Source organism: Coregonus lavaretus, assembly GCF_964263955.1.
Source record: "Coregonus lavaretus genome assembly, chromosome: 31".
Lineage (NCBI taxonomy): Eukaryota > Metazoa > Chordata > Actinopteri > Salmoniformes > Salmonidae > Coregonus > Coregonus lavaretus.
Genome location: NC_140018.1, coordinates 28,799,437 through 28,822,101, shown reverse-complemented (window position 1 = coordinate 28,822,101; position 22,665 = coordinate 28,799,437). Strand labels below are relative to the sequence as shown.

Here is a 22,665-nt window from a genome sequence, read left to right as displayed (position 1 = left end):
TTCATACTGGCCCCCCCGGCCCCCCGTGGATTTTCTTTACATAACACTTATTTTTCTTAAAACTGCATTGTTGGTTAAGGGCTTGTAAGTAAGCATTTCACTGTAAGGTCTACACCTGTTGTATTCGGGATATGTGACAAATAAAATGTGATTTAATTTGAAATAACCTTCTCCAGAAACCTGAGGCTGAGTCCTACCCTGCTGCCTTATTTAGAGAGAGGTTGATGAAAACTTGGTGCTGTTGTGCAATTAGCCTGTAGAGATAGGCCACTGCTCTGACACAAATAACAGTGTTTAACCTCTACGGGATCTGTGTCCCGTATACGGGACGGTTGAGCTAAAGTGTGCTAATGTGATTAGCATGACTGTTGTAAGTAACAGCAAACTTTCCAGGACATAGACATGTCTTATATGGGCAGAAAGCTTAAATTATTGTTAATCTAACTGCACTGTCCAATTTACAGTAGCTATTACAGTGAAAAAAAATACCATGCTATTGTTCGAGGAGAGTGCACAATAACAAAAAACTTACGACGGCAACTGGTTTGATACATTCACCTCTGAAGGTAAATAATGTACTTACATTCAGTAATCTTGCTCTGATTTGTCATCCTGAGGGTCCCAGACATAAAATGTAGCATAATTATGTTTGATAAAATCCATTTTTATATGCAAATGTAGGAACTGGGTTCTACAGTTTGAACCTTTGCTGTCTCTGGCGCCACACCCACCCCGACTGGCCATCTAGATGTGTGAAAGTTAGTGGATAAGCTAATAATCCATCATGTATGACATTCCTGGGAGTGTGTAAACTTACATTTTGTATTACCATATCATTGTTGTATGTTCTCTATAGTTATGTACTTGAAAATGTACCAATTGACCAATTCGGCACATTTTGGCAGACTTGATACAAAATAGTCCAGTATTGCAACGCTTCACTGGATCAATCTAAAACTTTGCACACACTGCTGCCATCTAGTGGCCAACATCTAAATTGCGCCTAAACTGCAATATTATATTGTGGCCTTTCTCTTGCATTTCAAAGATGATGGAACAAAAAAAAAAATAGAAAACACGTTTTGTTGTTTGTATTATTTTTTACCAGATCTAATGTGTTATATTCTCCTACATTAATTTCACATTTCCACAAACTTCAAAGTGTTTCCTTTCAAATGGTATCAAATGGCATCATTGCTTCAGGTCCTGAGTTACAGGCAGTTAGATTTGGGTGTGTCATTCTAGGCAAAAATAGAAGAAAAGGGTCAGATCTATAAGAGGTTAAGACTCACCCCGCACGGCTGGAAGATAAGGCCGTCGACTTCATGGCTGACCTGGGACGTGAAGCTGCCTTCCAGGAGCTGGAAAAACATAACAGGAGATATCATCAGCAACAGGACAGAAGGACAGTTTCTGTACAGCAAGGAATGGAAATAATAAACTGGAGTGGGGAATAGAATGACATCTATATCCTCCTATAAGCGCACACATAATAACCATGGACTGCATCCCAAATGGCACGCTATTACCTTTATAGTGCACTACTTCTGACCAGAGCCCTACAGGCCATCTGGTCAAAAGTAGCACACTATGTAAGGAATACGGTGCCATTTGGGACGAAACCATGGTTTCTATTAGAATGCAGCAAAGCAATCCCTGTAGAACTATGCAGGAGGACATCTTTGCAACCAACCAATCAATATACTGTAACACACATAATGTATTGTCTTTCTTGTTACTGTATCAAACACGCATCAATCAAGTTGGAAACATCAATGCACAGTTGCACACCATTTGACAGTTAAGGCCTAGGTTAATGACCGAAATAGACTACAGGAATAATTAGGCTCATGATGGCAGGAAAAGAGATGCTTGTTCAGCTCCTCGATTAAGGATGACTGTAGGACAGACGTTCAGCGAAAGACAATCTACATTATTCTGAGATGAAGTTGTACTACATTGTCAACTAGCTGGTCTGAATGAAAATGGTCTTCAAATGAAGAGCAGCCATGAGCAGATCATTTAGAGTGGCGTAAATTAGGCTAACGTTAAAGCTCAGGGCCAGAGAGATTAAGATTATGGTCACTGCAGAATTTGTTCGACAGCATTGGAAATCTTTAGTACAGGCCCTATGTTCCTCCGGGAACAAAGAGGACTAAGTAAGAAACTAAGAATTTGCAAAGCACGTTCATACCTTGAAGTACTAATATGACCATGATCTGCATTATAGAGTAAGCACATAGCCTAAACTCAAAGGAATCGTGCGGTGGGGAAGAGTCCCTAATAGTCTAAGGCTTTGTATCCCGAGATTGAGAAGCACCCAGTCCTTGTTGAATCAACCACTGTGGGGATGAATCTAAAAACATTAGTGACACTGGCTGACAACAAAGCCTGAGCCTGCACAATACTGCTAAGTCTCATGCTGAAAACTGTGATCACAATTGTAGAACATTTAAAATAAAATTAAATCAACATTTATTGGTCTCGACACAGATTTGCAGGTGAAGCTAAATGCTTTTGTTACTAGCTCCAACAGTGCAGTAGAATGGCTAGCAACAAATAGAAAATAAAAACAAGAAATCACAATCCATAGTTGATAGTGCCTTCAGAAAGTATTCCTACTCCTTGACTTATTCCACATTTTGTTGAGTTACAGCCTTATTCTTCAATGGATTACATTATTTTTCCTCACCAATCTACACACAACACCCCATAATGACAAAGCAAACAGGTTTTTAGAAATGTTCGCAAATGTATTATTATTTACATAAGCATTCAGACCCTTTGCTATGAGACTCAAAATTGAGCTCAGGTGCCCCTGTTGATCATTCTTGAGATGTTTCTACAACTTGATTGTCCACCTGTGGTGAATTCAATCGATTGGTCATGATTTGGAAAGGCCCACACCTGTCTATATAAGGTCCCACAGTTGACAGTGCATGTCAGAGCAAAAACCAAGCCATGAGGTCAAAGGAATTGTCCGTAGAGCTCCGAGACAGGATTGTGTCGAGGCACAGATCTGGAGAAGGGTACCAAAACATTTCTGCAGCATTGAAGGTCCACAAGAACACAGTGGCTTCCATCATTCTTAAATGGGTGAAGTTTGAAACCACCAAGACTCATCCTAGAGCTGGCCGCCCGGCCAAACTGAGCAATCGGGGGAGAAGGGCATTGGTCAGGGAGGTGACTGAGAACCTGATGGTCACTCTGACAGAGCTCCAGAGTTCATCTTTGTAGATGGGAGAATCTTCCAGAAGGACAACCATCTCTGCAGCACTCTACCAACCAGGCCTGGTGGGAAGCGGACTGAACCAGGTTTTTCTCTAGGATTTTGCCTGTGCTTAGCTCCATTCTGTTTCTTTTTTATCCTGGAAAAAACAAAAAAAACTCCCCAGTACTTAACTATTACAAGCATTCCCATAACATGATGCAGCCACTACTATTCTTGAAAATATGGAGAGTAGTAGTACTCAGTAATGCATTGTATTGGATTTGCACCAAACATAACAGTTTGTATTCCGGACAAAAAGTTATTTGCATTGCCAAAATGTTTTGCAGTATTACTTTAATGCCTTGTTGCAAACAGGATGCATGTTTTGGAATATTTGTATTCTGTGCAGGCTTCCTTCTTTTCACTCTGTTAATTAGGTTAGTATTGTGGAATAAATACAATGTTGATCCATCCTCAGTTTTCTCCTACCACAGCCATTAAACTCTGTACCTGCTTTAAAGTCACCATTGGCCTTACGGTGAAATCCCTGAGCGGTTTCCTTCCTCTCTGGCAACTGAGTTAAGAAGGACGCCTGTATCTTTGTAGTGACTGGGTGTATTGATACACCATCTAACATGTAATTAATACAGTGCCTTGCAAATGTATTCATCCCCCTTGACGTTTTTCCTATTTTGTTGCATCACAACCTGTAACGTTTCGGGTAGCCTTCCAGAAGCTTCCCACAATAAGTTGGGTGAATTTTGGCCCATTCCTCCTGACAGAGCTAGTGTAACTGAGTCAGGTTTGTAGGCCTCCTTGCTCGCACACGCCTTTTCAGTTCTGCCCACACATTTTCTATAGGATTGAGGTCAGGGCTTTGTGATGGCCACTCCAATACTGTGACTTTGTTGTCCTTAAGCCATTTTGCCACAACTTTGGAAGTATGTTTGGGGTCATTGTCCATTTGGAAGACCCATTTGCGACCAAGCTTTAACTTCCTGACTGATGTCTTGAGATGTTGCTTCAATATATCCACATAATTTTCCTTCCTCATGATGCCATCTATTTTGTGAAGTGCACCAGTCCCTCCTGCAGCAAAGCACCCCCACAGCATGATGCTGCCACCCCCGTGCTTCACGGATGGGATGGTGTTCTTCGGCTTGCAAGCAACCCCCTTTTTCCTCAAAACATAACGATGGTCATTATGGCCCAACAGTTCTATTTTTGGTAAAATATGGGCACTGTACAGCAGCCTCATAGTAGGAATAAACTCAACTCACAGTTCAGTTCATTCATTCATTCATTCATTCATTCATCTTTCCAGTGGTGTAAAGCACTTAAGTAGAAGGACAGATATTTTTTCAAATTCACACACTTATCAAGAGAACATCCCTGGTCAGCCCTACTGCCTCTAATCTGGCGGATTTACTAAACACACATGCTTCATTTGTAAATGATGTCTGAGTGTTGGAGACAGCCCCTGGCTATCTGTTTAAAAAAAATATATATACAGTGGGGCAAAAAAGTATTTAGTCAGCCACCAATTGTGCAAGTTCTCCCACTTAAAAAGATGAGAGAGGCCTGTAATTTTCATCATAGGTACACGTCAACTATGACAGACAAATTGAGGGGGAAAAAATCCTGAAAATCACATTGTAGGATTTTTAATGAATTTATTTGCAAATTATGGTTGAAAATAAGTATTTGGTCACCAACAAACAAGCAAGACAGAGGCTCCTCTGTCCTCCACTCGTTACCTGTATTAATGGCACCTGTTTGAACTTGTTATCAGTATAAAAGACACCTGTCCACAACCTCAAACAGTCACACTCCAAACTCCACTATGGCCAAGACCAAAGAGCTGTCAAAGGACACCAGAAACAAAATTGTAGACCTGCACCAGGCTGGGAAGACTGAATCTGCAATAGGTAAGCAGCTTGGTTTGAAGAAATCAACAGTGGGAGCAATTATTAGGAAATGGAAGACATACAGTGGGGAAAAAAGTATTTAGTCAGCCACCAATTGTGCAAGTTCTCCCACTTAAAAAGATGAGAGAGGCCTGTAATTTTCATCATAGGTACACGTCAACTATGACAGACAAAATGAGAAAAAAAATTCCAGAAAATCACATTGTAGGATTTTTAATGAATTTATTTGCAAATGATGGTGGAAAATAAGTATTTGGTCACCTACAAACAAGCAAGATTTCTGGCTCTCACAGACCTGTAACTTCTTCTTTAAGAGGCTCCTCTGTCCTCCACTCGTTACCTGTATTAATGGCACCTGTTTGAAGTTGTTATCAGTATAAAAGACACCTGTCCACAACCTCAAACAGTCACACTCCAAACTCCACTATGGCCAAGACCAAAGAGCTGTCAAAGGACACCAGAAACAAAATTGTAGACCTGCACCAGGCTGGGAAGACTAAATCTGCAATAGGTAAGCAGCTTGGTTTGAAGAAATCAACTGTGGGAGCAATTATTAGGAAATGGAAGACATAAAAGACCACTGATAATCTCCCTCGATCTGGGGCTCTACGCAAGATCTCACCCTGTGGGGTCAAAATGATCACAAGAACGGTGAGCAAAAATCCCAGAACCACACGGGGGGACCTAGTGAATGACCTGCAGAGAGCTGGGACCAAAGTAACAAAGCCTACCATCAGTAACACACTACGCTGCCAGGGACTCAAATCATGCAGTGCCAGACGTGTCCCCCTGCTTAAGCCAGTACATGTCCAGGCCCGTCTGAAGTTTGCTAGAGTGCATTTGGATGATCCAGAAGAGGATTGGGAGAATGTCAGATGAAACCAAAATATAACTTTTTGGTAAAAACTCAACTCGTCGTGTTTGGAGGACAAAGAATGCTGAGTTGCATCCAAAGAACACCATACCTACTGTGAAGCATGGGGGTGGAAACATCATGCTTTGGGGCTGTTTTTCTGCAAAGGGACCAGGACGACTGATCCGTGTAAAGGAAAGAATGAATGGGGCCATGTATCATGAGATTTTGAGTGAAAACCTCCTTCCATCAGCAAGGGCATTGAAGATGAAACGTGGCTGGGTCTTTCAGCATGACAATGATCCCAAACACACCGCCCGGGCAACGAAGGAGTGGCTTCGTAAGAAGCATTTCAAGGTCCTGGAGTGGCCTAGCCAGTCTCCAGATCTCAACCCCATAGAAAATCTTTGGCGGGAGTTGAAAGTCCGTATTGCCCATCGACAGCCCCAAAACATCACTGCTCTAGAGGAGATCTGCATGGAGGAATGGGCCAAAATACCAGCAACAGTGTGTGTAAACCTTGTGAAGACTTACAGAAAACGTTTGACCTGTGTCATTGCCAACAAAGGGTATATAACAAAGTATTGAGAAACTTTTGTTATTGACCAAATACTTATTTTCCACCATAATTTGCAAATAAATTCATTAAAAATCCTACAATGTGATTTTCTGGATTTTTTTTTCTCATTTTCTCTGTCATAGTTGACGTGTACCTATGATGAAAATTACAGGCCTCTCTCATATTTTTAAGTGGGAGAACTTGCACAATTGGTGGCTGACTAAATACTTTTTTTCCCCACTGTACAAGACCACTGATAATCTCCCCCGATCTGGGGCTCCACGCAAGATCTCACCCCGTGGGGTCAAAATGATCACAAGAACGGTGAGCAAAAATCCCAGAACCAGACGGGGGGACCTAGTGAATGACCTGCAGAGAGCTGGGACCAAAGTAACAAAGCCTACCATCAGTAACACACTACGCCGCCAGGGACTCAAATCCTGCAGTGCCAGACGTGTCCCCCTGCTTAAGCCAGTACATGTCCAGGCCCGTCTGAAGTTTGCTAGAGTGCATTTGGATGATCCAGAAGAGGATTGGGAGAATGTCATATGGTCAGATGAAACCAAAATATAACTTTTTGGTAAAAACTCAACTCGTCGTGTTTGGAGGACAAAGAATACTGAGTTGCATCCAAAGAACACCATACCTACTGTGAAGCATGGGGTGGAAACATCATGCTTTGGGGCTGTTTTTCTGCAAAGGGACCAGGACGACTGATCCGTGTAAAGGAAAGAATGAATGCGTCCATGTATCGTGAGATTTTGAGTGAAAACCTCCTTCCATCAGCAAGGGCATTGAAGATGAAACGTGGCTGGGTCTTTCAGCATGACAATGATCCCGGGCAACGAAGGAGTGGCTTCGTAAGAAGCATTTCAAGGTCCCAGCGACAGCCCCCAAACATCACTGCTCTAGAGGAGATCTGCATGGAGGAATGGGCCAAAATACCAGCAACAGTGTGTGAAAACCTTGTGAAGACTTACAGAAAACGTTTGACCTGTGTCATTGCCAACAAAGGGTATATAACAAAGTATTGAAAAACTTTTGTTATTGACCAAATACTTATTTTCCACCATAATTTGCAAATCAATTCCTTAAAAATCCTACAATGTGATTTTCTGGATTTTTCTCTCTCATTTTGTCTGTCATAGTTGACGTGTACCTATGATGAAAATTACAGGCCTCTCTCATCTTTTTAAGTGGGAGAACTTGCACAATTGGTGGCTGACTAAATACTTTTTTCCCCCCACTGTATATAAAAATAAAATTGTGCCGTCTGGTTTGCTTAATATAAGGAATTTAAAATTATTTATACTTTTAATTTTGACACTTAAGTATATTTTAGCAATTACATTTACTTTTGATACTTAAGTATATTTAAAACCAAATACTCTTAGACTTTTACTCAAGTAGTATTTTACTGGGTGAGCCATTTTCTTTAAAGTTATCTTTACTTTTACTGAAGTATGACATTTGGGTACTTTTTCCACCACTGATTTTGTCATTCTTTCAGACAAGACAGACAAACAAAGTACCTTGCATGCAAACACTACATTTGTGTTAAACAAACAACTCAATTTACATGTTCATAAATAACAGTGAAATAGAAATTAAAGTAGAGTTCAATTTCATAGCCATCATTTACTCATTATCTCTGTAAATAGCATTTTACTCAAACACAAAACAAACGCTGAAAACAGTTGACAATGCGTCACACATTTCAAACGTCACCACAGGTGGTGGTAGCAATGCAATGTGGCTGCTAAAATATCTCCAAATGTCACATTGCAGAGTCTCTTTACAAGAACCAGAGTGTTGTCAGAGGAAGGCCCCAAAAAATTGTCAAAGACTCCAGTCACCCATGTCAAAGACTGTTCTCTCTGCTACAGCACGGCAAGCGGTACCGGAGCGCCAAGTCTAGGTCCAAAAGGCTCCTTAACAGCTTCTACCCCCAAGCCATAAGACTGCTGAACAATTAATCAAATGACCCCCCCCCCCCCTTTGTTTTTACACTGCTTCTACTCGCTGTTTATTATCTATGCAGTCAATTTACCCCTACCTACATGTACAAATTACCTCGACATACCTGTACGCCCACACACTGACCCGGTACCGGTACCCCCTGTATATAGCCTCGTTATTATTATTATTTTATTATTTTCGGTGGTAGATCAGCTTAATATTGCAGATAGATTGTAATTTCCATCAATGTAATTGTCTGCATCACTTCCAATCCCCCATGTGTGTGTATATATATATATATATATATATACATGCATATCCTTTAAAAATATATATATATTCCCCTTTATTACTTTCCAACCCCGCCACCCTTTCCCCACTTGGAGTAAACTAGTGAACAACAACGCCTAGGCCTCTACTTACAGGCATACCCACTATCTACATTTTATGGACACGGTCAATTTTACAGTAATTACATTTTGTTTGTTCTTTCTCCTGAACTTCTTCTACTCTCAACCTCTCCGATCATTTTCATGATGTCCATCCGGTTTGCTTCTATATGCCATATCTTTCTAACTGTGCTCCTTCACAAAAGCTCCCAACCTACAACCCATACACTTATTATGGACACAGCGTGCCTACATTATTAGTCATCTTGTTATTGTTTGTTGTTATTAGTCCCATCCTTCAATTCCATTCAACACCTCCCATCTATCTTTTAACACCATCCATATAGGATTTATATTTGCCATATATATTTCAACTGTACTGTGATGTCTTCAAAAATTCTGAACCTTTCTATTCTCATTGTTTCTACAGATTGTGAATTGAAAATAAACCTTTTGCAAATAGTATTATTATGTTATTGATCGAATGACTATGACTTTTCAGATCACCCAGTAGTGCTCTGCAGGGTTATCTTCAGGTAAATATTGCAATCCATTAGCCATTCCTGGATCTGTGTCCAAAAACAAGCTACAAATGGACAGTACCAAAACAAATAATCTAATGATTCTGTCTCTTCGCAGCAAAATCTGCAGAGCTGGGAAGATTGTATCCCCCATATAAATAACATTCTATTGGTAGCAATAATTTTATTTAATAATTTAAATTGAAAGATTCTAAGTTTTGAATCCGGTGTCGTTTTGCGTATCAGTTCATAAACACTATGCCATGGGATCGGTACGTCAAAAATCTCTTCCCAACTATTTTGCAATCTATATGGGATGGCTGTCAATCCTTTGGTCCTTAAATGAAACTGATACCTTTTTATTTATCACAGTTTTCCTTAACCAATTATGTTCTCTAATGCAAGGCCGACAGACAAGTTCCTTACTTTCTCCCGCTTCCACTTTCCTCTTCCATTTTTGCGGTAAGGCTGCAATTATTTGGTTGTAATTTTGGGTAGAGCAGACATTTCCATATGTTTTTGTTAGCTGCATGTGCGACATAACTCCACCAGTCCTACCGATGATATCATTTACAAAGATTATACCTTTTTTTTGTCAATTAGTATATTTGAGTTTAACCACAATATTTGCTGCATTATTTGTTCTGTCGTTTCTGGAGGATTAAATTGAAATTGCAACCAACTTTCTATGGCTTGTTTTAGAAATAGTGATATCTGGGAGATGATTTCCTTTTCAAATAACACAGTGAGTGGTTGTAATCTGAATAAAGGGAAAAAGGCCATTCTTGAACATTGGGTGAGACAATTTTACTAATTTGCTAGAGAACCAGTTCGGATTTAAGTATAACCTTTTTATGACTGAAGCTTTTAGTGATAGGTCTAATGCTTTAATATTTAATAATTTCTGTCCTCCGAATTCATATTCATTATATAAATAGGCCTGTTTAATTATGTCTGGCTTGCCGTTCCAAATAAGATGGAATATTTTTTTCTCATATAATTTAAAAAACTGTTCGCTAGGCGTAGGCAAGACCATAAGCAAATACGTAAACTGGGATAATACTAAAGAGTTAATCAGGGTGATTTTTCCACAAATTGACAGGCACCCACCTTTCCATGGTAGCAAGATCTTATCTATTTTTGCTAACTTTCTATTATAATTTATTGAAGTGAGATCATTTATTTCCTTTGGGATATGTATTCCGAGTATATCCACATCACCATCAGACCATTTTATTGGTAAACTACATGGCAATGTAAAAATTGTATATTTTGTTGATCCAATACGTAATATAGTACATTTGTCATAATTTGGTTGTAATCCAGAGAGGTTGGAAAATGTATCTAGATCCTCTATGATGCTGTGGAGTGATTCTAGTTGTGGATTTAAAAGAAAACATGAATCATCAGCGTACAATGACACCTTTGTTTTTAAGCCCTGGATTTCTAATCCCCTGATATTATTGTTGGATCTGATTTTAATAGCTAACATCTCGATGGCCACAATAAATAGATATGCCGATAGTGGACAACCTTGTTTTACTCCTCTTGACAGTTTAAAACTTTCTGAGAAATAGCCATTATTTACTATTTTACACCTAGGGTTAATATACATGATTTTGACCAATTTCATAAGAGTTTCACCAAAATTGAAATGCGCCAGGCATTTATGTATAAATCCCAGTCGTACTTTATCAAATGCCTTTTCGAAGTATGTTATGAATAGCAGGCCTGGTTTCTCAGATTTTCCATAATGTTATATTGTTTCCAATACTTGCCTTATATTATCTCCAATGTATCTTCCTTGTAAAAAACCTGTCTGATTAGAATGAATAATATCCGACAATACCTTTTTAATTCTATGCGCTATACATTTTGCTAGAATTTTTGCATTACAACACTGAAGTGTAAGGGGCCTCCAATTTTTTTTTATGGACTGGATCTTTATATTTTCCACTTGTATCCTGTTTCAGTAATAATGAGATCAGACCTTCTTCTTGAGTGTCAGATAATCTACCTTATACATAGGAGTGGTTAAAACATGCTAATAGCGGTCCTCTTAGTATATCAAAAAAGGTTTGGTATACTTCGACTGGTATGCCATCCAACCCTGGAGTTTTCCCGGACTTAAAGTCTTTAATTGCATCCAGAAGTTCCTCCTCTGTAATTTCACCTTCACATGAGTCTTTCTGTTTGGCTGTTAATTTTACATTATCAATAGAAAAAAAAGCTCTACAATTAGCTTCAGTTAGAGGAGATGGAGGCGACTGAAACGAAAACATATGCTTAAAGTACCTTGTTTCCTCCTTCAAAATATCATTTGGTGAATCATGGGTTACTCCGTCAATTGTAACCAATTTCATTAAATTATTTTTGGTAGCATTCCTATGTTGAAGATTAAAAAAGAATTTGGTGCATTTTTCCCCATATTCCATCCAGTTTGCTTTATTTTTTATAATATATTACACTTGATCTTTCTTGAATAAGTTTCTCAATTTCTTTTTGTTTTTCCTCTAATTTATTCTGAGCCTCTATGTTACAGTTTTTATTGCCATCTATCTGTTCTGTTAGACTTTCTATTTCCTTTGTTAGTATAAACTCTTTTGACCTAAATTGCTTTTGTTTTCGAGATGAGTACTGAATTGCATGGCCTCTAAAGGCACATTTAAAGGTGTCCCATACAATAAGGGGATTTGCTGTACCTATGTTATGTCGGAAAAAGTCAGTTATAAATTCCTTTGTCCTAGTTAAAAATAAATTATCATCCAATAGGCTTTGATTAAATTTCCAATATCCTCGCCCACGTGGAAATTCAGTAAGAGTAATGTATATGCCAATTATATGATGGTCCGACCGCATTCTGTCCCCTATCAACACTTTTTTAACTTTTGGTGCCAACGAGAATGAGATAAGAAAGAAGACAAGACGACTAGCTTGATTGAGTGTCCGCCATGTATATCTCACTAGATCAGGAAATTTAAGCCTCCATATATCTACTAGTTCTAATGTATCCATGACATTCACGATTTCCTTAAGAGTATGTGGGTGATTGTTTGTGGTGTGATTTCCTTTACGGTCCATTGAGCTATTTAAAACAGTATTATAATCCCCCACCATAATAATATTGTCTTGAATTGCTTGCAGGGTTGATCATTTATTATATATATTGTCAAAGAAGTGTGGATCATCATTATTTGGTCCGTAAATGTTAATGAGCCATATCTGTTTATTGTCCAATAACATATTTAAAATAATCCATCTACCTTGCGTATCTATTTTGACAATTTGCACATTCGGATCGAAATTATTAATTAATATCATCACCCCTTTTGAATTTCTTTGCCCATGGGAGAAGTATATTTCACCCCCCCATTCCTTTTTCCACGCAACTTCAACTAGAATTGTTGAATGAGTTTCCTGTAAACAATAGATATTATATTCATTCTCTTTGAGCCATGTAAATATTGTTCTTCTTTTGTTATTATCAGCTAAGCCATTACAATTATAACTGGCTATACTTATTTCAACATACACCATAATGAGATACAAGTTTCAAGTCTATTTATCATTATATATGTTTGTAAATTTACCATAAAAGAATAACGTAACGATTGAGTGTCCATATAGCTGTACCATGATATTTGCATTGCTACTAAGTATCCCTTCAATTGTTCTCCACTAATTCCCCCGCTAAAGCCTCTCCCCATCCCAAGTTGAGCCGTCATCCCAGTGATCGGCATCCCACCCACATCCCTCCGGATCCCTAGGGCCCCGAGAGGCTAGGACCCATCCATCGAAAACAGCACACAGTGCCACGCACAAAACAGAAGCAGATTAACCGCCAAAAGCATTTCCAATGCTGTCACCTCTATACAGTGGGGAAAAAAAGTATTTAGTCAGCCACCAATTGTGCAAGTTCTCCCACTTAAAAAGATGAGAGAGGCCTGTAATTTTCATCATAGGTACACGTCAACTATGACAGACAAAATGAGAAAAAAAAATCCAGAAAATCACATTGTAGGATTTTTAAGGAATTTATTTGCAAATTATATGGTGGAAAATAAGTATTTGGTCACCTACAAACAAGCAAGACAGAGGCTCCTCTGTCCTCCACTCGTTACCTGTATTAATGGCACCTGTTTGAACTTGTTATCAGTATAAAAGACACCTGTCCACAACCTCAAACAGTCACACTCCAAACTCCGCTATGGCCAAGACCAAAGAGCTGTCAAAGGACACCAGAAACAAAATTATAGACCTGCACCAGGCTGGGAAGACTGAATCTGCAATAGGTAAGCAGCTTGGTTTGAAGAAATCAACTGTGGGAGCAATTATTAGGAAATGGAAGACATACAAGACCACTGATAATCTCCCTCGATCTGGGGCTCCACGCAAGATCTCACCCGTGGGGTCAAAATGATCACAAGAACGGTGAGCAAAAATCCCAGAACCACACGGGGGGACCTAGTGAATGACCTGCAGAGACCTGGGACCAAAGTAACAAAGCCTACCATCAGTAACACACTACGCCGCCAGGGACTCAAATCCTGCTGTGCCAGACGTGTCCCCCTGCTTAAGCCAATACATGTCCAGGCCCGTCTGAAGTTTGCTAGAGTGCATTTGGATGATCCAGAAGAGGATTGGGAGAATGTCATATGGCAGATGAAACCAAAATAGAACTTTTTGGTAAAAACTAAACTCGTCGTGTTTGGAGGACAAAGAATGCTGAGTTGCATCCAAAGAACACCATACCTACTGTGAAGCATGGGGGTGGAAACATCATGCTTTGGGGCTGTTTTTCTGCAAAGGGACCAGGACGACTGATCCGTGTAAAGGAAAGAATGAATGGGGCCATGTATCGTGAGATTTTGCGTGAAAACCTACTTCCATCAGCAAGGGCATTGAATATGAAACGTGGCTGGGTCTTTCAGCATGACAATGATCCCAAACACACCGCCCGGGCAACGAAGGAGTGGCTTCGTAAGAAGCATTTCAAGGTCCTGGAGTGGCCTAGCCAGTCTCCAGATCTCAACCCCATAGAAAATCTTTGGAGGGAGTTGAAAGTCCGTGTTGCCCAGCGACAGCCCCCAAACATCACTGCTCTAGAGGAGATCTGCATGGAGGAATGGGCCAAAATACCAGCAACAGTGTGTGAAAACCTTGTGAAGACTTACAGAAAACGTTTGACCTGTGTCATTGCCAACAAAGGGTATATAACAAAGTATTGAGAAACTTTTGTTATTGACCAAATACTTATTTTCCACCATAATTTGCAAATAAATTCCTTAAAAATCCTACAATGTGATTTTCTGGATTTTTCTCTCTCATTTTGTCTGTCATAGTTGACGTGTACCTATGATGAAAATTACAGGCCTCTCTCATCTTTTTAAGTGGGAGAAGTTGCACAATTGGTGGCTGACTAAATACTTTTTTCCCCCCACTGTACCTATTGCAGATTCAGTCTTCCCAGCCTGGTGCAGGTTTACAATTTTGTTTCTGGTGTCCTTTGACAGCTCTTTGATCTTGGCCATAGTGGAGTTTGGAGTGTGACTGTTTGGGGTTGTGGACAGGTGTCTTTTATACTGATAACAAGTTCAAACAGGTGCCATTAATACAGGTAACGAGTGGAGGACAGAGGAGCCTCTTAAAGAAGAAGTTACAGGTCTGTGAGAGCCAGAAATCTTGCTTGTTTGTAGGTGACCAAATACATATTTTCCACCATAATTTGCAAATAAATTCATTAAAAATCCTACAATGTGATTTTCTGGATTTTTTTTTTCTTCTCATTTTGTCTGTCATAGTTGATGTGTACCTATGATGAAAATTACAGGCCTCTCATCTTTTTAAGTGGGAGAACTTGCACAATTGGTGGCTGACTAAATACTTTTTTTCCCCCACTGTATATAACTATTTAAAAATATATATCTATTCAAATATCTTGCATATCTTATTTTCCATCATTATCAATTAATATGCGTAATAATGTTGGCAGTTCATACGTAGGATTTTAACATATAACCCGGATTGCCATTGTATTATAATTAATTTATTGACAAGCAATTATTATCCTAGCAAATAATTACAGTGGTCCATCCCATACACCCCCCAACATCCCCACCCCCCCACAACAGATGCCGGACAAACACACAAGCACATACTCCAACACACTCATCCCCCCTCCTCCACAATCCACCATAAAATCAGATACTCAACGGTTGTTATATCCCAGAGCCCAACTCAAGAAAGGACCTGATTTACGAGTGCACATACAGTTACAGCTGATTGAGAAAGCATGCAAGATTGAGCAGAAATTGACAACAATGTCAGATTTGATTAATCTACTTAATCTATGTCAAGTCCTAGGTGATGGAGATCAGATCCACCCTCTTCACCTGAGACACAAATACTCTGGTCCCCCGTTGTAACCATTTTTCCCAAGCATCTCCATGCAGTTAGACCTTTGATTATTTTGTGCCACCTGGGCCACAATGATAAACCCCCTCTCTGATTGTCCGAGTGTGACCCCCTCCCCATGGGTTACTGCAGCCAGTGTTGCCAGCACTGCCACAACCTGGGTGGGGGTACCCCACTGGAATCCCCACCGGCTAGGTAAAAGGTTGTCAAGGTTCTCATTAGCAGCTTTGAGAATTTCCTTGTATATAATGCTCTCCCATCAGGGGGCTCTGGCTTTGTAGGACCAACCCTGCCAGGCAGGCTCAGAATCTTGAGGGGGCGGTGCTGCTCAAGTAGGTCTCTGACCGCATTTATTTCTCTGTTTAGGCTGCATACTCACAGCAGGTCCATAAAAGAGATGGGAACTTCTCTTTTGTGTATGGGTCACTCAGTTATTGTTCTTTTATTGTGTTACTTTTTATTTTAGTTTATTTAGCAAATATTTTCTTAACTCTATTTCTTGAACTGCATTGTTGGTTAAGGGCTTGAAGTAAGCATTTCACGGTAAGGTCTACACCTGTTGTAAATCGGCGCATGTGACAAATAAAATTTGATTGGATTTGAGTCAATGCCAACATAAATCATGAAAACGACCAAGAGATGAACAACAAATTAATATCATGGAGTCCTTCTTGCCCCTCTTTCTTATCCATAGTTTTACAATCTCTTCAATGGTTTACAAACAATTAGCCAGGAGTGATTTTTCTACATGTGCCATAAGTGCTATAACATGAGTGGTAAATAGGATAACTGACAAGAAATGGCATTGCTCCTCTATAAGTACAGTTCTGCATTAGCCAGAAGGCAGGTTAAGGTATCATATCCACTAGGAGAGAGGAGACAGAGCTGAAATACAAACAGCAACATACAACAAGACAGGAACATAACAACAATCATCATATTCATATAGAACTGTCATCACCAGTTATTGTATCATACTTGCTGAGTGACTGGAGTCAGTGACACTTGTAACAATAGACATAACTAATCATGAAGAATGAAGAGTCTTTCTCTCTGCATTGTCAGAATCTGACATTTAACTTTGAGGATTAGGCTGTGTGCCTGGTACAAGAGCCTGTAGCTAGGAAACAGACGGCGCTTCTGCACTCTGAAGTCAGGAGGGGGGAGGAGAAGAAAGGAGAGGAGTCGTTCCACCTCAAAAAGCACAAAAAAGAGGATTGAGACACCCACCATCTCAGATCGTTCTGAAATCGTTTCTGTAGTTAGAAACAGATACGATTAGCATTCCTGCAACATTATTTTGTTTAAATATAATTGTATTTCTGAGATATTAAGCGAATTGATTGCACCCAAATTGGCCATTTTAAATTATAGGATTCATATAATATTCAATAAATATAGTACATCTGATTTGGATCCCAAAAAATTCTAACAATAAGTAAGACATGAGGATTCCAAAGAAATGGTCAAAAGCCACCAACGGACCCCCCACGCCAATCCTAACCCATCAACAAGTATACAGTATCAGTTCTCTGTTTGACGAGTAGTATGGCGCTGCGGATCTGAGTATTGTTTCTTCATCCTATGTAAAGCATTCTCAGTGAATTTGGTGATATTTTTTTCCCCTGTTCAGAGAAATTAGTAATTGAAGTTGTTAGGTTTATGTCTCATCCTACATTACCAATTTCTGACCACTAGATGGTGCTGTTCCTGCTATTAGTTGATTATTTTTTAAGAATCCCCCCACCCCCTCAATGTTAAAGGGATAGATCACCCAAATTACAAAATGACATATTGGTTTCCTAAGCCTGTAAGCAGTCTATGGACAAGGTACGACAGCAACCCATGCTTTGAGTTTGTTTACCTGGCCACTGTTTCAAAGGTACCATTGACTTGCATTGGATTTGTGCGACAAATGCAGTGGCCAGGTAAACAAAACCAAAGGATGGTTTGCTGTCGTACCTTTTCCATAGACTGCTTACAGGTCACAAAATTAACTGAGAATGCATTACATAGGATGAAGAAACAATACGCCAAGCCGCAGCTCCATATTACTTGTCAAACATAGAGAACTGATATTGTATACTCATTGTTGGGTTGGAATTGGCGTGGGGGAGTCCGTGGGTGGCTTTTGACTATTTCTTTGGAATCCTCATGTCTTACTCCTTGTTAGAAAAAATGCATGTCCAAATCAGATGTTATGTACTATATTTATTGAATATTATATGAATCCTATCATTTTAAATGGCAATTATGGGTGCAATCAATTAGCTTAATTTCTCAAATCAAATTATATTTCTACAAAATAATAATGTTGCAGGAATGCTCATCTTATCTGTTTCTAACTACAGAAACAATTTCAGAACAATCTGAGAGGATGGGTGTCACGGCTTGCTGAAATGACATAGAATGACACAGAGGAGAGGAAAGGAGAGGGGAGATTAGGAGCCTGTCAACAAGCTGCCTGAGCCGAGGTACAGTCAACACGCAGGAAATGTGAGGTATCATCTGCCCGCTGATTACTTAGAAACAACGCTTCATTATAATGGAGCTAAACACACAACAGACCTGCAGTAGCCAGATTTCGTTATTGTGAGGCGCAATTGATTTTGGAGCCAAATTCTCTAATGTCAAACACTGCTAAGATGCACAGAATGCAATAGGGGGAAATAATGAAATAAGCCCCTATCAGAATGGCTGCTCGGTGGCTAAGTTGAGAAGACCTGCCAGTTGCCACAGGTGGAAAATTAGATAAAGTAGTGATAATGGTTCCTTCAGCTGGCAGTAGATAACAACCCAAGACAGTACCTGACAGTGAATATTACCACTAAAGAGAAGCATCAGGACAACCTGGAATGGAATAGGAGTGAGTCATTACGGTTCCGTACTGAATTTCAACTTCCATATAAAGAATAAAATAATTCTGCTTCCAGCCAGACAAAAAATAACTGCTGTTGTCTTTATGATGCAACTGTATGTAGGCGGCACAGCGGTCTATCTGGAGTTCCCTTTCAGTTCTTTGACACCATAGTACACCCACCACCCCCACTGCATCTCCTAGCCATCAGAGAGAAAGAGAGAGATTGAAAGAGGGAGACAGAGAGAGGTGAACCTGAGGTGGAGAGATGAGCCGACGAAGACATCCACCGACGCACCCACCTCCATAGAGGAAGTTCCCTGGAGCTATGGTTGCTTGGAAGCTACAGAGAGAGGGCCGCAGCCCAGCAGCCCCGGCTTTCATGCTAAACCTGTTAAGACAGGATTCACGAAGCCTTCGCCTGGAAGGCCTGCGGAGGAGATGAAACCACACAGTCCTATTAGGAGATCTTTCAGGCTTCCACAGGAGACGTCAAGCGGAAGGAGGGAATAACTACTGTACCTGACGACTAGCGTTGCACTCGACGCAGAGACAAAAGGTAAAATGGCGTACCTATCTTCATGCCAAGGTGATGGAATGGAAGTCAGTGCAATTTCTCCCCTACGGCTGAACGTCCAGGTTAATTTCACATAGTGGCACAGTGATGAATCATAGTTCGGTCGGAGAAGGGCTGATTAACATTAAAACAACAACGAGCATGCCATCCTCCCTGCATTCTTTCTCTTCCCTCTCTCTATCCCTCCCTGCAAATCTCTGATTCTAAAGGGGGGCACTGCCCACCTCTGGGCCTCCCCCCTGCCGTACTCAGCAGCACCACCTTCTTAAAAAATCCTGAGGAGAATCCTGACATGGATCATTCTGTTAGCAGCGCACACCTTCACTACAAATCACATGATAGCAGTGCACACCTTCACTACAAATCACATCTGAAGAACTTACCATCAACCGTCCTGCTGGGCTGTTTAATATTGATAGGCACCAAACAGAGTGCACATTTTAACAAATGTCCCAATTACGCCTTGATCGAATACAATGGTAGGTGATAACGTCATGGAAGGCGCTTGCTGTTTGTGGGTTTTACAATGCCCAGCTTACCATTGTTCTTCACACCCATTTCCCTTTTTTTTTTTTTTATCACTACCACTGCAACCTCCATGCTTTATTGAAAGGTCTGTCCCTGAGTGCTTGGTTCTCAACACTGAACTCATATATACTCCAACCAATCCTACAACCATTCTAGAGATCAAACAAGGGCTGCAAACCAAATGGCACCCTATTCCTAAAGTACCATTTAGGACACAAAAGACCACATCCCTGCTCCTAGCTGCCCCGCCCCTCCCCGTCTTCTCTCAGAGGAAGCTGCTCTGAGGCTGAGACGACAGTAGTTCAGGAGACAGCCAGTCTCTGAACTAAGTAGTGAGAGTGTTGGAGGACTTTGACATTTAACACATTCAATAAATAATGTACAATTAACAAAAGGCTCTGAATTAATTTCACAGCCACAGCTGGTGTGACTGTCGATCTGATAAAAAATGCAGTTGCATGTAAATTGTCGCCGCAATTGTCTGTTATCATCTGAGAACCTTTCCCTCAAAATATGAATATCATTATGCAGGGTTCTCCCCAAAATAATGTAAGAGAGGCACTGTGCCACCTTGTGGACTGACTGCGCCACTATGAATATTTATTGTTTTATGTTATTTGTTATTATACAAGGCCATTGTTTGCCCTAGATTTCAGGAAATTGCAGTTACAGGTGTTAAAAAATGCAAAAATCTCTGATTCTAAAGGGGGGCACTGCCCACTTCTGGACCTCGCCCCTGCCGTACTCAGCAGCACCACCTTCTTAAAAAATCCAGAAGAGAATCCTGACATGGATCATTCTCAGATACAACTGTAGAATCAGCCCAAAATGTTCATTGTTTTACAATCTGATAGAAAACGGAATTTCTAGTCAGAGAATCTCACATTTGAAGTGATGATGAAATCACACCTAGGAAAAAGAAAAAAGTATGTTAAATTGGGGTGTTTATGAGATATCAGCACTGAGCACTAATCAGTAGCTTAGGAATGGAAACAAGCTGCTCACATCTCCCACAGAATAGTGACACCTTATTCTCTTTCAAAAGACTCCAACTCTTCTGAAGCGTATAAAAGCAGCTCCAACGGCTGCTCCCGGAGCACTGTACTGGCTATGTCAGATTAGGGGACAGTCTTATAGAGAGAGAGACAAACGAAGAGAGACACAAGATAAGCTCTCTATAGAATAGTGGTCACAGTTCAGTGGCACAGGCCCCCTGCAAAACTGAGATTCACTCTAATCTACAGAGGGTAGTGCGTACGGCGCTGCAATTCAGGACCTCTATACGGGGCGGTGTCAGAGGATGGCCCTAAACATTTTCAAAGACTTCAGCTCCAGTCATAGACTGTTCTGTCTGCTACCGCACGGCAAGCGGTACCGATGCGCCAAGTCTGGAACCAACAGGACCCTGAACAGCTTCTACCCCCAAGCTGCAAGAATGCTAAATAGTTAAAGGTGCAATATGCAGAAAGCGCTCTGCCATTTCCTGGTTTCAAAAATTCTAATAGTTCGCCTAATTTCAGTTTATGTGACAAAACAAGCGATGTATAGTGTAGAGAATCATTGTACCATCTAAACTGCTGTGAAATATATTTTCAATAACCACAAATATTGTATTTTCAGCTGTTGGAAGCTGGTGTACAAAACCGAACATAAAAGAAGCAAAAACAAAACTTAAGAACAGGAAGCATAGAAATAGCGCACATAGAACATGTCTACCACTTCTTAGACTTGCTTTCAATGAGAATGACAGATCTATAACTCACATTTTTATGGTCGGCTCGCCCAAAAAGTTACATATTGCAGCTTTAAATTGTAAACCAATAGCTACCCAGACTAGTCTGCACCCAGACTATCTGCACATTCTCTGCTGCTACTGTTTATTATCTATTATTTCAATTTTGTTCTCTCTGCAATGTTGGGCCCATAAGTAAGCATTTCCCTGTTAGTCTACACTTGACAAATTTGATTTGATTTTAAATCAGGCATCTAAGGCGAGACATAAGTCTTGCAGAATAAATTCTCAGCAACACCATGTACTGTATAAACAGAAAATATTTTTCCATTCAAGTTATGTACAATACAGTTTCTCAGAAAACCGCTAATACAGAGCCAACTGTTTTCTCTAGTGTTGTAAGTGTATATGGAGACATACTACGTATCCAGACATGCACGAAGACAAAAAAAACACATTTACTGTATCAGTAAAAGCACAGTAAATCACATTCAGCGTTAAAAGCCATCTGACAGCTGTGAGCAAACCACCAAGGCTTCCACAGAATCACGACACATACAGCCTGAGTACACAGGGTGAGAATTCATAACACTGTGACACTGTTTGCCTCATTATTTCATCCATACCTGCAATTTTCCATGCCTGTAATTTTCTTCCATACCTGCAATTTTCACTCCACTCCCTATATTGCACACTTCTTTTGACCAGGGCCCTGGTCAAAAGAAGTGCGCTATAAATGGAATGGACTGTCATTTGGGACGCAACCTAAGATGGGGTCCCATGTGGCTCAGTTAGAGTATGGCAGTCCATTCCCTATATAAGAATATAGCCTCAGTTGGTTGAGCCTCCCTGTTAAATACACAAGCCGACATCAGAGAGAGAGCATGGGACAACTGAGTAACAAGGCTACTGCCTGCTGGCCTCGAGTCAAACAAGGTTAGAGTATGAAGCTGCGGCGGAGGACTTTTGGGGGTTTGGCGTTGATGGATGGATTCAATAAAACCATAATCAAATTTTTTAAAATTCATGAGCAAGATGAAGATGTCCAGACACCGCCATATTTGATTCGGTCAGGTCAGTGTAGCGATCACTGAAAGTGATGATATGCCACTGTGTATCCCTAACTCACTGATCTCA

At 40.3% G+C, this 22,665-nt stretch overlaps 1 protein-coding gene across 1 annotated transcript in view; it reads right to left on the bottom strand.

Annotated features, from left to right (window-relative positions):
* The window catches only part of rngtt (RNA guanylyltransferase and 5'-phosphatase), a 184,538-nt gene that overhangs the window by 63,293 nt on the left and 98,580 nt on the right, over positions 1-22,665 (bottom strand). Inside the window, exon 13 of the mRNA XM_084148967.1 lies at positions 1,293-1,361. Within this exon, the coding sequence (XP_084005093.1) occupies positions 1,293-1,361 (69 nt within the window). The remainder of the gene's footprint in view (positions 1-1,292; positions 1,362-22,665) is intronic.